Source organism: Coniophora puteana, assembly GCF_000271625.1.
Source record: "Coniophora puteana RWD-64-598 SS2 unplaced genomic scaffold CONPUscaffold_9, whole genome shotgun sequence".
NCBI classification, from domain to species: domain Eukaryota; kingdom Fungi; phylum Basidiomycota; class Agaricomycetes; order Boletales; family Coniophoraceae; genus Coniophora; species Coniophora puteana.
In genome coordinates this window covers 1556322-1568017 of record NW_006913061.1, presented here as the reverse complement: position 1 = coordinate 1568017, position 11696 = coordinate 1556322, and the positions used below count along the sequence as shown (strand labels likewise).

General features: G+C 51.7%; 4 protein-coding genes across 4 annotated transcripts; 3 read left to right on the top strand and 1 right to left on the bottom strand.

Annotated features, from left to right (window-relative positions):
* Positions 1–87: 87 nt before the first annotated feature.
* CONPUDRAFT_127223 (40S ribosomal protein S15) lies at positions 88–982 on the bottom strand. Its single transcript, XM_007772745.1, has 6 exons — positions 948–982; positions 766–885; positions 698–706; positions 445–639; positions 295–390; positions 88–242 (listed from the first exon to the last, which is right to left on the bottom strand). Exons 1-6 carry the CDS (start codon positions 948–950, stop codon positions 201–203), a joined length of 465 nt encoding a protein of 154 aa, XP_007770935.1. The 5' UTR covers positions 951–982; the 3' UTR covers positions 88–200.
* Positions 983–1354: 372 nt separating this feature from the next.
* On the top strand, positions 1355–1879 carry CONPUDRAFT_91525 (ribosomal protein 60S; the record flags this gene model as incomplete). The annotated part of the gene is made up of 4 exons (XM_007772744.1): positions 1355–1513; positions 1581–1613; positions 1671–1775; positions 1838–1879. The coding sequence occupies 4 exons, from the start codon at positions 1355–1357 to the stop codon at positions 1877–1879; spliced, it is 339 nt and encodes a 112-aa protein (XP_007770934.1).
* A 1049-nt stretch (positions 1880–2928) lies between these two features.
* CONPUDRAFT_127217 (uncharacterized protein) lies at positions 2929–6783 on the top strand. Its single transcript, XM_007772743.1, has 15 exons — positions 2929–3205; positions 3258–3303; positions 3365–3380; positions 3434–3768; positions 3826–4143; positions 4193–4453; positions 4508–4618; positions 4673–4731; positions 4790–4942; positions 5031–5139; positions 5200–5216; positions 5276–6420; positions 6478–6578; positions 6640–6721; positions 6773–6783. Exons 1-12 carry the CDS (start codon positions 3023–3025, stop codon positions 5981–5983), a joined length of 2316 nt encoding a protein of 771 aa, XP_007770933.1. The 5' UTR covers positions 2929–3022; the 3' UTR covers positions 5984–6420; positions 6478–6578; positions 6640–6721; positions 6773–6783.
* A 163-nt stretch (positions 6784–6946) lies between these two features.
* CONPUDRAFT_127213 (uncharacterized protein) lies at positions 6947–11291 on the top strand (the record flags this gene model as incomplete). The annotated part of the gene is given in 15 exon segments (XM_007772742.1): positions 6947–7202; positions 7273–7387; positions 7439–7607; positions 7667–7794; positions 7847–8032; positions 8084–8630; positions 8683–9122; positions 9141–9216; positions 9264–9445; positions 9494–9594; positions 9646–9976; positions 10027–10306; positions 10366–10600; positions 10655–10764; positions 10818–11291. 15 exon segments carry the CDS (start codon positions 6947–6949, stop codon positions 11166–11168), a joined length of 3507 nt encoding a protein of 1168 aa, XP_007770932.1. The 3' UTR covers positions 11169–11291.
* Positions 11292–11696: the final 405 nt, after the last annotated feature.

Sequence of the window (11696 nt, the reverse complement as noted above, 5' to 3'; positions counted from 1 at the left end):
AAAACGCATATCATTCCGAAATGGCGTTTTTTTGGCATCGCTCATGCGAACAGTTCTTGCCCAGTTAGTGTCGGTTCGCACAAAGTTGTCGCCAATGGAGCATGAGCATATGGTAGCATGCTGCATAATATTTTGATACGTAGCAGAAACAGCGATGATGACATAAGGTAACAACAATGAATAATGCCAGATCCAGTGCTTTACTTCAGAGGAATGAAACGAGACGAGTGGGTTGCACCAATCTGGAGAACAATGATCAGAAAAGCAAGAGTTAGCTGATGTCATGAGACATACACCCGGGCGACCGTGTTTGACAGGCTTGTACGAGCAAGAGAACTCGCCGAGGTAGTGACCAGTCATCTCAGGCTTGATTTCAACGGAGTTGAAGACCTGAATGGATGGCAATCAGCCTCAGCGGAATTTTCGATGAAGAGAAAGCCGTACCTTGCCGTTGTAGATGCCGACAACACTACCAATCATCTCGGGGACAATGATCATGTCCCGGAGGTGCGTCTTCACAACAGAGGGCTTCTCATTGGGAGGAGCCTCCTTCTTGGCCTTACGCAGCTTCTTGATGAGGCCCATTGGGCGGCGCTTGAGGCCACGACCGAACCGTCTGCGAGCACGAGCGTGGACGAGCTGAGATAAGGAGATCAGTTTAATCCGAGCGTGTGCGGGATCAACGTGAATGACATACTTCGACAAACTAATGCAAAACAGGGATCAGACCATCACTTGGCTTTAATAAGACTGCAGAAACCATACCTCTTCGTTGCTCAGGTCCAGAAGCTTGTCAAGCTCAACACCGCGGTAGGAGAAGGTGCGGAAGGTTCTCCTCTTCTTGAGCTCGGCGGCAACATTCGGGTCGGTAACGCTAGAGTCAGCCTATCCATAGATCGTATTCAGCACCCCATTCAGCATGCAAGCCATACGCCGAGCATGCGTACCATAGTTTTGAGGTCTTGCGGTTGTCGTAAACAGCGATACGGTGGAGATTCGGCTGTCCCACGTCGCGAGTCCGAAAGTGGAAACGTGGCTGAACCTTGCTCACGTGAAACTGTACAGTTGCCATCCGGTCACTTTCACCACTCCAGGGGTATTGTATCGACTAACGCACATCGGATAGAATCCACAGGTCTTCCCTTGCGGATTAAAGGTGTGTATCTTCGTTGGCGTATGAGGCCGTGCGCATCGAACGCATCGCGGCTTCAACGCAGAGCGCAAATGCTCATATCAACTTACAGTGATTTGTGGCTGCCCGGAACCCTTCCACCTTACGACTCCAATTAAAATCTAAAAGTTCGCCAACTCCCCCTTAACTTTGCTATATCCATTGACTCAGACCTTTCTGCAGATGCGTCATATCGCTGCTTACCTCCTCCTTCAAGTCGGCGGCAACGCCTCTCCCTCTGCCGCTGACGTCAAGAAGGTTCTTGGCGCCGTTGGTATTGAGGCAGACGACGAGCGCCTCGACAAGCTCATCTCTGAGCTTGAGGGCAAGGATGTCGCTGCTGTAAGTCCACTTCCGGATGGTCCACACACTGTGGAGTAGATGAGAAGCTGATGAATTTTCTGGATAGCTTATCTCTGAGGGCTCCTCTAAGCTGGCATCCGTAAGTGCGCCATATGATGGCTTAGAATCATGTCACTGAATAGACTTTGTAACTCAGGTCCCTTCGGGCGGTGCTATTGCTGTTGCTTCGGGCGGTGCTGCCGCTGCCGGTGCGCCTGCTGCTGCCGAGGAGAAGAAGGAGGAAAAGAAGGAAGAAGAAAAGGTTCGTAGGGGTTTGGTCCACTTTCAGACTTCATCTTTTGACAAGCAAGTACACGTTTGCAGGAAGAATCCGACGACGATATGGGCTTCGGTCTGTTCGATTAAGCAATTGTGTAGCTATTTCTACGTTAGGAACGCCATGGCATTTCGTGATAATGTATCGCTATGTTTGGCCGCCAGCATCAGTTGGAGACGAAAAGATCGCGAAACAAAGTGGCCTAATGAGTGTGCTATTAATACTTTCAAGCACAAGGTCTTCTGGAAACCGGAAGGAGTTCGGTTGCGCGGAAGATGGCGACGAAGAGACTCAAGAGAGGGAGAGCCAGGAACGTTGTCGGGGCGATGCAGACGGTTACTGGATGGGTTTCAATTTCCGAATCACTGAAATAGTAACCCGGCGGCGTGATTTATCACAGTGGGCCGTTGCCGACGGCACATACGTAAAGATGACATTACCGTATATTACCATTGACGGGGGGCAAAGCTGAACTGATTGCGAACTGAGGCCGGGGTTATGATGGGGACAGCCTGGGACACATGAAGACTTCTTTTTTCGCTGTTTTTACCACGGCAGACCTAAGGGTCAGGAGCTGCGGATGCCGTGAGCCGTGGCCGAAAAAGAACGGAGACGGAGACAGTGACGATGACCATGGGGCAAACAGGGCAGAGGGAGGAGGGATGCCGCGGCGGAAGATGAAGCCGGCGGCCCGCTGCCACGGGGACACAGTGGGGAAGAGACCGCCCGCCGGGGCCAAGATCCAAGCCGAAGGGATATTGTGAGAAAATGCTGCGGTCGACAAGCTTAAGCTTTGTAGCGCGCGCCGTGCGTGCTGCACTGTTGGACCGGAAGGAATTATAGACAAGAAGCGAGAGATCGACTCCAGATATATACAGATATATGCATATGGGCATGGTATAGTATGGTCGTAAAAAGATTTTATTACTGGATCCCCTCTTCGCTGACCCGACTTCCCTCTCTCTCGCCCCGAGCTAGCTTCACTCTCCGCCACGACCATCTCCCTTTCTCCCTTTCCTCCGTCTGCTCCTCTCCTTCCGACACCGCCGATTGTGCTGTCCCCCTCCTCTCTCACAGCACCACACCCACCACGCCAACGTCTTCCGTTGCCACCAGCCCAGCCCCCCTGTGACGTGCCCATCCCCATCGTTGATATTTCGTCACCCCGCCGCTGCACACTCCGTCGGCCCATCGCATAATACCCCCCATCTTCTATCCTACGCACCAGTATAATGAACCACTTCTCGCGCAACCGCGAGCCCCCCACTACCTTGCATCCAATCACCTTTGCTCCTCCCAGTCAACCTCTACCAGACAGCGCCCGTTTCCAGTCCGATTCCGTCGCATCCCAAGACAAGGCGGAGTCGAGCGCTATTGCCTTCATGAAAGGTCCCAAACGCAAGCGGCTTGCCAAGGTATGTGCCGGTCTCCCATCAAAATGAATACCCATCAACGCCACCATTAAAGGCATGCGATGCCTGTCACAAAAGTAAACGTCGGTGTGATGGCACTGGTGAGTCAGGTGTTTGTTTTTACAAAATTCTCGTCTGCTGACACATCTTTCATCCACGAAGCACCGTGCAGCAATTGGTTTGTCCATGTGTAATGTGCTCAGTGCTCGCGCTAACTTCGCGTCCATACAGTTACTTTGCCTCAAAGAAATGCTCGTATACAGATGCTTCCGGTCGACCCGTCCCAGCGCCCCGGCTTCTCAAACAAGATAGATCTGATACGGCACCAGATGGCCGGCAGGCATCATATCCTTCTTACCCTGACCTCTTTCAGAATGCTCAACATCTGCCGGGGATCGGAGAAGGCCCACTATCTCGTTCCACCTTGGACGATGATACTGGCGGTTTGAGGAAGAGATTCCGTTCAGGTTCAGAGGACCTTCCCCACGCGCTGGCTCTTCCGGTTGTCTCAGTTGTGGACCGCTCTCGAGAGTTAGATCCCTCCCTCACTCGCGAGCTTGTGAATCGTACGTTTATTATACATTATCTCACTTTATACTAATCTAACGTGCGCTGTGTTACAGTATTTTTCGCGCACCGTCACTCCCAAACAATGATGTTTCACAAGGCCAAGTTTTATGCAGCTTTAAGCCATGGGCGGGTACCATCTTATCTGCTGTTTTCCGTTTGCGCCGTTGCCGCACCCCTCTCACGCCGCCTCACTGCCCGGGTAGCTCAGCCGCGGCTGGTTGGAGACCAATTTGCTCAGGAAGCGGTCTCTATACTGTTTGATGGGAACATGCACCTGAAGTGCGAGCCTTGTTTGGAAGTCTCGCAGGCACTTGTTCTGCTGCAGTTCCACGAAAGGATGGCCAAGTCCGCTTGGAATGCGACCTACTATGGTACCATTCTCCTTTCGTTGATAGTCCTTTACTGAGCTATCTGGTATAGAAGTGGCCATTGAAGTTCTTGATACACTGAGCATCTTCAAGACAAGCAGTCCTCCTGTTACTTCTGCCCCGTCTGCTGAGTATATTGATGCCGCCATCAATCAAGAATGCCTGCGACGTGTTTTCTGGCACATCCACATCTCGGATCTCATGGCTTCAGTACTCTACAAGCGACCTATCAAGGCCTCTGAGAGCCAGCTGCATCTCCGCCTGCCTGTTGACGAAACCAGCTTCGAGCTTTCTGTTCATTCGACAGTGCCTGGTGAGAGACTGTCGCTGAGGTCTATTCCTTCTATTGCTAACATGACGTCGGCAGAATATATGGGCGGTCCATCTCCACTGTCACCGTATGCTTCCGAGACTGGTCACGTTCTCCGGGTGCTTTCCTTGTGGTCAAAAATCGAACGAGCCATGGACGAATTCCACAGTAAGTACCCATGAAGGCCCTTACTTGACATGATTGGTTACATTTTGATTCTAGCACCCAACTCGGGATCTGAGCCTGTGGCCATCTTGCTGGATTTGGAGAATTCCTTGACGGTACGTCAATCCCTTGATCGATTTCTCATGCAACGTGGCTAAAATTACCATCGGCTAGCACTGGGCAGGGACTCTTCCCGATCATCTCCGGTATACTGATGAGAATCTACAAACCCAAATGTCCATGTTCGAGACGGGTTCGAGTTTGGGGGCTTGGTGCTTCTGCTTCATGCACGTGGTGCACGCGACCGCAGCTATTGGACTTAACCAGGTGCGTGGGCAGCTTCCACTTGTTGGCGACGTCATCAAACACCTTCGACCATGTTATCTGATGATGGATGCAATTTGCTCTCGCCTAGGCTCGCCAACGTTGTCGAACTGCTGAACCAGGAGGTCCTCAATGGGCTCATGGGAAGCTAGAATCCATAGTGACGACCCTTGGACCAAGAGCAAGGAATTCGCAGCTGCGTAAGTTAATCTTCCTCAGTCCTTCTGGGTGCTGCTGATGCTGATTGGGCATTTTGACAGTTGGCATTGCATGTTGGGTAAGCGACTATTAAACAGCAGAAATCTTACGTGCTAACGACCTGGTCTTCCCTATCAGTCCTTATTCAAGTATTGCTACGGAGAGCATCCGCACGTACGGGCGTGGGCAGCAGAGTTTGAGCATTATTGGGGCATTCGTATCCAGGACCTGTGCACTCCGGCACCTGACTACAGGTTACTCCCGCCCGTCCATCACCCACCTCACCATGCGGCAGTTTACAATTGCCCTCCTTCGCCACCGACATACAAGGCTCTTGCAAACCCCGCTTCTCAGTCGAAGGTTGATTCTGCGGGCGCTGTGAAGCCTGTGTCCAGCCGCTCAAGTGGAGAGATTCGGCTGTCCAGTCTGTTGGATTTGGATCGTAAAGTTAGCAGCTCAGGGAACGCAGAAACACGAGACAAGGAGCTGAGAAAGCTCATCAATGATTCGAATATTGATCCAGTTCTCCAGACTTCCACAGGGGCTCGTATTCCCTCTATCTTGGAGGGACTGCCTTCTCTGCCTTCTCTCAAAGCTAGCGGTCTTTTGGATTCGTGGAGTGCCCCAAGCACCTCCGACACTACACATTCAGCAACAAATAGTTGGGCCGGCTCATCGCAGCATCGTGCCCCGCCTCGGCATTCTCCTCGAGACACACCTCGATCTCCTCTTGTCACCTCTCCTTATTCTGATTCGTCCTCTTCTCGAAACACTACTTCTTCAGCAGGTATGCCGGTCGGACTTCCGTGGTTGGCGAGCGAATCTTCAGTCAAGAGAACCAATTGAATACTCTAGTTCTGCTAGTTAGTTCCCGCTTTTGTGCTATGTTTATTATTGCCTGCCCGTTGATGACTCGGCTCGTTCTTTGCATTCCGTTTGATCTGTCTTGCTCATGTTTGGCGTTAGCTTGTCTTTGCTAGTTGTGTATCTCTAATACGAATGATACTTTGCTCGCGTACGATTGCCGCACTATCATTATGGGAGACAAGATAGGATATGCATGATCGCGTAGGTACAAGGGTAAGAGTTGATCATTGTGCTTCTGCGCCGCCGCCGACCTTCTTGAGGTTGCGATGGAGTTCAGGCTTGACAAGGACGACACGATCAAGCAACTTCTTGACTACCTGCTCTTTGTTCTCGTCGTAGGCATTAGTAATAGTCTCGAGCTTGGCGTCAGTCTCTTTATCCACGGCTGATTGGGCATTGGATGTTGTGCCCGCGTGCTGTAGAGATGGTCAGTACCGCCATGCATTGTGAAGATCGAGCTAAGCGAGTCGTACGGAAGATTCAAAATTCTTGAATTCGTCCTCCTTGGACTTGCGATACTCCTCTATCTCCTTGTTAGCCTCCGTGCGTGCATCCTTGAGACGCTGAACACGATCTGGAAGTAACAGGTATTGGCCATGTAGCGGTGTCACTGAAGTTGTCAAATAAGATCTTACACTGACGGGCCTGCTGCACGACCTTGGCAGCTTCCTTCTCTGCCTCAAGCAAAGTTTGGATTCCCTGAGAGTGCTGAGCGGCCTGTGCAATACGGTGAGCGATGGGCCCCTGCCCAGCAGTAGCGCGACGTACCATTGGAAAGGCAGGAACGCGGATTAAAACTCCGACGTATGCCGCGGTCGGTAATACTTGCAATTGGCCGGGAGCGGGCAAGTGCGAACAAGTAGTACTTTGGTACACTTGATACAGACTTCCTCCTTTCAATCCAAGCTCTACGGCGCGTCGACAGCGCACATATTCAGTACAATGGCCGCCACTGCAGACCCGCTCCAGATGCTGGCCGCCGCTCTGAACGTGCCTGCAGACTCGGACGAGCAGGCCACCCTCCTAGCCGCGCTGCGCGAGTCACTCGAGGCCCACCCGAATCCCATACCCATCCTCTGCTCGACGCTTGTTAGAACCGTGTCCGGTGCAGCTGACTCCCTTTTGAAAAGATGGGTTCTCGAGCTATTACACTTTGGCATATCTCGCTCGAGTCTCGCGCTCGACGTGCGTACGAACCGTCAGTCTTGTGCACTTGACTATACAACCGTGTTCTAAAGACCAATGATGTTCCTCTCGTTTTTCTACAGTTGCGACCACATCCGTGCAGACGCTTGCCGCAATGCTGAACGACCCAGCGCCGAGGATCGCGAAGCTCGTCGTGTCCATCCTCACGGGCGTGTATCCCCTTGTGTTCCGCCAGATGTGCGTCACCTCGCGTGTCAAACTTACCTGTATTCATGCTTCTTGGAACAGGTTTACCATACGCTCACAACGACAAGAATGGGATATTGTTTTGCAGTGCAAGTCCCGCATATTGGAGTTCGTGTGGTCCCCGACCACCCCCAGCGGTGTAAAGCTAGCTGCCGTCAAGTTTATGCAGAAGATTATTCTTCTCCAGACACGGGGAAATCCAGACCCGAGGGTGAGCGTCATGTACATCGCTAGCTCACAATCCGTGACCAGCTGGTTGTGTCTATACAGCTTCAGAATAGAGACGACCCGAACATCTCGTCAATCCCTGCCGATCACCCCATACTTTCCTCGCAAACGCTGGAACAGGAAGCTAACAAGCTCCTTGAAGGACTGGTGACGCTGCTTTATACGAGCCCGTAAGTAGTCAGCGCTCTGAGAGATTGCCGCACGAACACTAAGCTCTGCCAGGAACCCGGACATCATCTCAGCAATTCTCAACAGTTGGTCAAATTTGGTCAAACTCCGCCCCACCTACGTACAACTGGTGGTATCGTCCTTGGCATCATGGACTCCAAACACCTTGAGTGGCCTTTCTGCTTCGGCCATCAAGAGCGTGGAGAAGGGCATCCGGATATTATTGGTTCACATATCTCGGTATGCTTCCCTTCGCCCCATTCGTCTGGGATGTAGCTCATGTTTTTGAAGAGGTCCACATGGTTCTGCGTTTGGCGCTCAGATCAGTGAGGCCCTTTCAGTGCAGGGCACTCGCATGGAGCGAGCATCCGCAGAAGAAAAGGCCAGGAAAGCGGCAGCATCAGCAACTGCCACGGAGGCGGCAAAGAAGAGACCACCCTCAGCAAGCGTAGAAGCACCTTCAGACGTCAAGCGCGTGCGGATGGAAGCCGGGCCATCTACTTCGAACTCAAACTCTGCCGCGTTCTTGGCTGGCTTTGATTTCAATACATTGCCAATTGCACTTATCATTGAGATCATAGTGGCCAACCTTGCCGCGTTCTCAGAGCCAACTTTGACGGACCTTGTCAATGCCTACAGGCAACGCCAAGGAACACCTACCGTGCCGACTGCGAGTACGCCTGTCCCAGCAGTTCCACCAATAGCACCCCGGGCCCATGACAAGGGCAAAGCCGCGGAAATCACCCCTCCGCCAGTCAAACAGGAGCCAGTCGATCCCTTGAAAATGGACATCGACGAAGAAGAAATGGAGTACGAACCGGATAAATTAAACCAAGAGGTGCGCTAATTATCCGCCAGTGTTCTGCCTCGCGGCTGACCTAGACCAATAGCTGGGTACAGCGGCCGCGGGCGAAGACGCAGGGGCTGAGGAAACCGCGGAAGCGGATATTAGCTTAACCCTAGAAGACTTCCGGCTGCCTCCACCCACGGACCTTCCCGAGGACGAGCGAATAGTGTTGATGCGAAAGTCGATAACACGAATATCTGACGGCGCGGATGAGCTCAAGATCGGCCTGGATGATTCGTCGGTGAAGATGGAGACCTCCGCCGTCGACATGTGGATGCTTCTCGTCATACGCATGTTTAGCCGTGTGTCGCATCCCCATAGTGAGTCTTCTGGGCGTGATGAAGAAGCTGGAAAGCGACCTCAAGATCAGGATGTCATTACGGCGAACTACACTCGGCAGGATAAGATTCGACAGAGTCTCTGTGACTATATCATGGAAGACTTCGCAGGAAGGCGAGCACGTTTTATAGTTGATATACTGCTGTGCTAATATTTTTGTAGGTTACGCCTTGCGACGTTTTGGATGAACGAAGAGTGGTACAATGACCGGATAAATCGGAACGGAGATTTGAACCGGGTATGTACCGGCATTCTTGTTATAAAAGCCTACTGACGATTCTCCAGCCTCCCAACTATGACTCCTGGCTAAATCAAATTGTCTCAACGTACCAAACGATCCTTGACACAAAAGCTGACGGCAGGCCAGATAGTAAAGACAAGGCATTCGCCCGATTTTTACTGGACCTCCCTGCCGTTCCACCGGATGTTTTCGAGCTACTGCGAGACTTATCCGTCGAAACGGATAAGTGAGCCATTTTCATTTGCAACTTGACGAAGTTGATTCATTTTTTTAGGATGCATGTCGGTTTCACGAGTCTGCGTGAATTTGTAGTAGAGCGGCCATCACTGAGATCTGAGTCACTGCAAGTCCTTCTCGAACTAACCACGCATCCAGGTAGAACCCATTAATCGTGTGATGATTCAGGTTGACTGACATGCACCTTAGAGCCTGTGACTCGACGTGCCGCCATCAACACAGTGAAGCGGTGGATTCCCGGCAATGACTTCATTGAAGGCAAGGTCCGCGGCTTTGCGCTTCGAATTTTGCGGCGTCTGCAAAAGCGGCCTGCGAAGGATGACCGCAAAGGCGGCGAAACTCATGTGAACGGCGCGTCGGAAGATCAACCCATGGAAGACGGTCAGTTGGCCGCAGATGACATCGAACAGACACCTTATCTGCCGGAGGAGATGGAGCTTCCGGCCCAGAAGGCGCATGTTTTGCAACATGTCGAGCTGCTCTTCGCTCTATCCGTGAAGGTTCCCGACTTCTTGGACGAGTAAGTTCTGCGTGATGCACACCGGCGACCTGCTAATTTTGCACCCGCAGAATCTTTGAGGCATACGGACACATGGACTCGAGCACGCAAGAAGTTATCCAGAATCTCATTACGCCGTTGGTGAAGTCGCTCGGATCGAGCAACGGCAAGCTCCTTACTCTGATGAGAACTTGTCCCGCTGGTTCGGAGTCGTTGGCGCTTCGTGTCTTGGCGATCTTCACGGAGTCCGGAAGGCCAAGTGCTCAACTTGTGGCACTGGTCAAGGGTCTTATTAGTGAACGTGACCTCGATGCACGCTTTCTTATTCCTATTATTGCGGAAATGGATAAGGTTGGTGCTTTCTATCAACGCCCGCACTCTTCATTAATTGACCCCGATTGGACCAACAGTCTGATATCCTACGATATCTACCACGCATCGTATCTATTCTCAATGGAGAGGCCGAGCCGAAGAACCTGGTCCGCTCCGTGTTCAACTCGGTGGTTACCACACCACCTCAAACATTTGGGAGTGTCACCTCGAATTTACCTCGTGTCAGGCAGAGTGAGTTGCTTACGCCAGCGGAGTTGATGGTTTTGCTGCATGAGTCGGAGAAGGAAATCGGCCTGAAGGCTGCTATCGAAGGTAAGATCGACCCCGACCCGCAATAGTTAACTGGTTGACACCCCCTCCTAATAGCTATCAACATCTGTTTCGCCATGACCGATGTTTTCCGTTCTGAGATCTTGGCTGTCGTCATGCAACAGATTGTGGACGAGCCTGTCCTTCCTGTACTCTTTTTGAGAACCGTGAGAGTTGTGTTTCTCGAAAATGATTACAGGAAGAGCTAAACTTTGAGCAGGTCATTCAAGCGGTGACAACTTACAAATCCCTGGTTGGATTTGTTTCGACAACACTACTATCGCGTTTGATCACGAAGAAGATCTGGCAAAATCCGCACCTGTGGGAAGGATTTATTCGTTGCGCCAAGGCTATCGCTCCTGCTAGCTTCGGAGCATTATTGCAGCTACCGAAGGAACAGCTGCGAGAGTTAGTTGACAAACAGCCCAGCCTCAAGTCTGGGCTGCGTGACTATGTCACCAAAAAGGCCGGAAATAAGGCCAGGGTTGCTGGGTTCCTTGACATATTTGGAGAGGATGATAGTGCTCAAAACCAAACACAAGATACGACCATGGTTGCTGCCCCTGCATGAGTGATTAGTCGACTGACGGGCCTTAAGGTTTAGGACGGCATGCTATTTATCATAGTGTATAGTAGTATATTTCTCAGCATGTACAACCGTGAGGTTCGTATTCGTATTCAAGTTGACGTTAACCAGCTATCATGGATTCGCGTGACAGGGTGGCTTTCACTGCCACAGCAATGATTATAGAAGTGCGTTGTTAGATGCTAGACAAGCCATTTGATTCCGTCATCCGCTATGCGATTTACATAAAACTCGGCTTGTGCGGGTTTGCCGACGACCCTACCCAATACATAATCCAGCAGCTCTCGCACCGTCCTTGCTCCCAACATTCACCGCCAGCGTATCGTACGACGACCCAGACGATCTCTTGGCGAACTCGCTGAGCTCGGCCATGCCACATGCTCCCCGCTACGGCAGTTCAGACTCTGATAAGGAGAAGTCGTCCTCGCCCGTTCCTTCTCCCACAGACGAGGTTGTAGATCGCGGTCGATCAAGGACACGGCGACCGTCTATTCAAATGGCCGAGCAGAACAT

What these genes read in the sequence shown, in the direction of transcription:
- CONPUDRAFT_127223 (XM_007772745.1), bottom strand. An exon ending in TCGGCATCTACAACGGCAAG is followed by an intron (nt 391 to 444) that starts GTACGGCTTTCT and finishes CCATCCATTCAG; the next exon opens with GTCTTCAACTCCGTTGAAAT. An exon ending in TCAAACACGGTCGCCCGGGT is followed by an intron (nt 243 to 294) that starts GTATGTCTCATG and finishes ATTGTTCTCCAG; the next exon opens with ATTGGTGCAACCCACTCGTC.
- CONPUDRAFT_127217 (XM_007772743.1), top strand. Translation starts at nt 3,023, where the DNA reads ATGAACCACTTCTCGCGCAACCGCGAGCCCCCCACTACCTTGCATCCA. An exon ending in TGTTCATTCGACAGTGCCTG is followed by an intron (nt 4,454 to 4,507) that starts GTGAGAGACTGT and finishes TGACGTCGGCAG; the next exon opens with AATATATGGGCGGTCCATCT. An exon ending in ATTTGGAGAATTCCTTGACG is followed by an intron (nt 4,732 to 4,789) that starts GTACGTCAATCC and finishes ACCATCGGCTAG; the next exon opens with CACTGGGCAGGGACTCTTCC.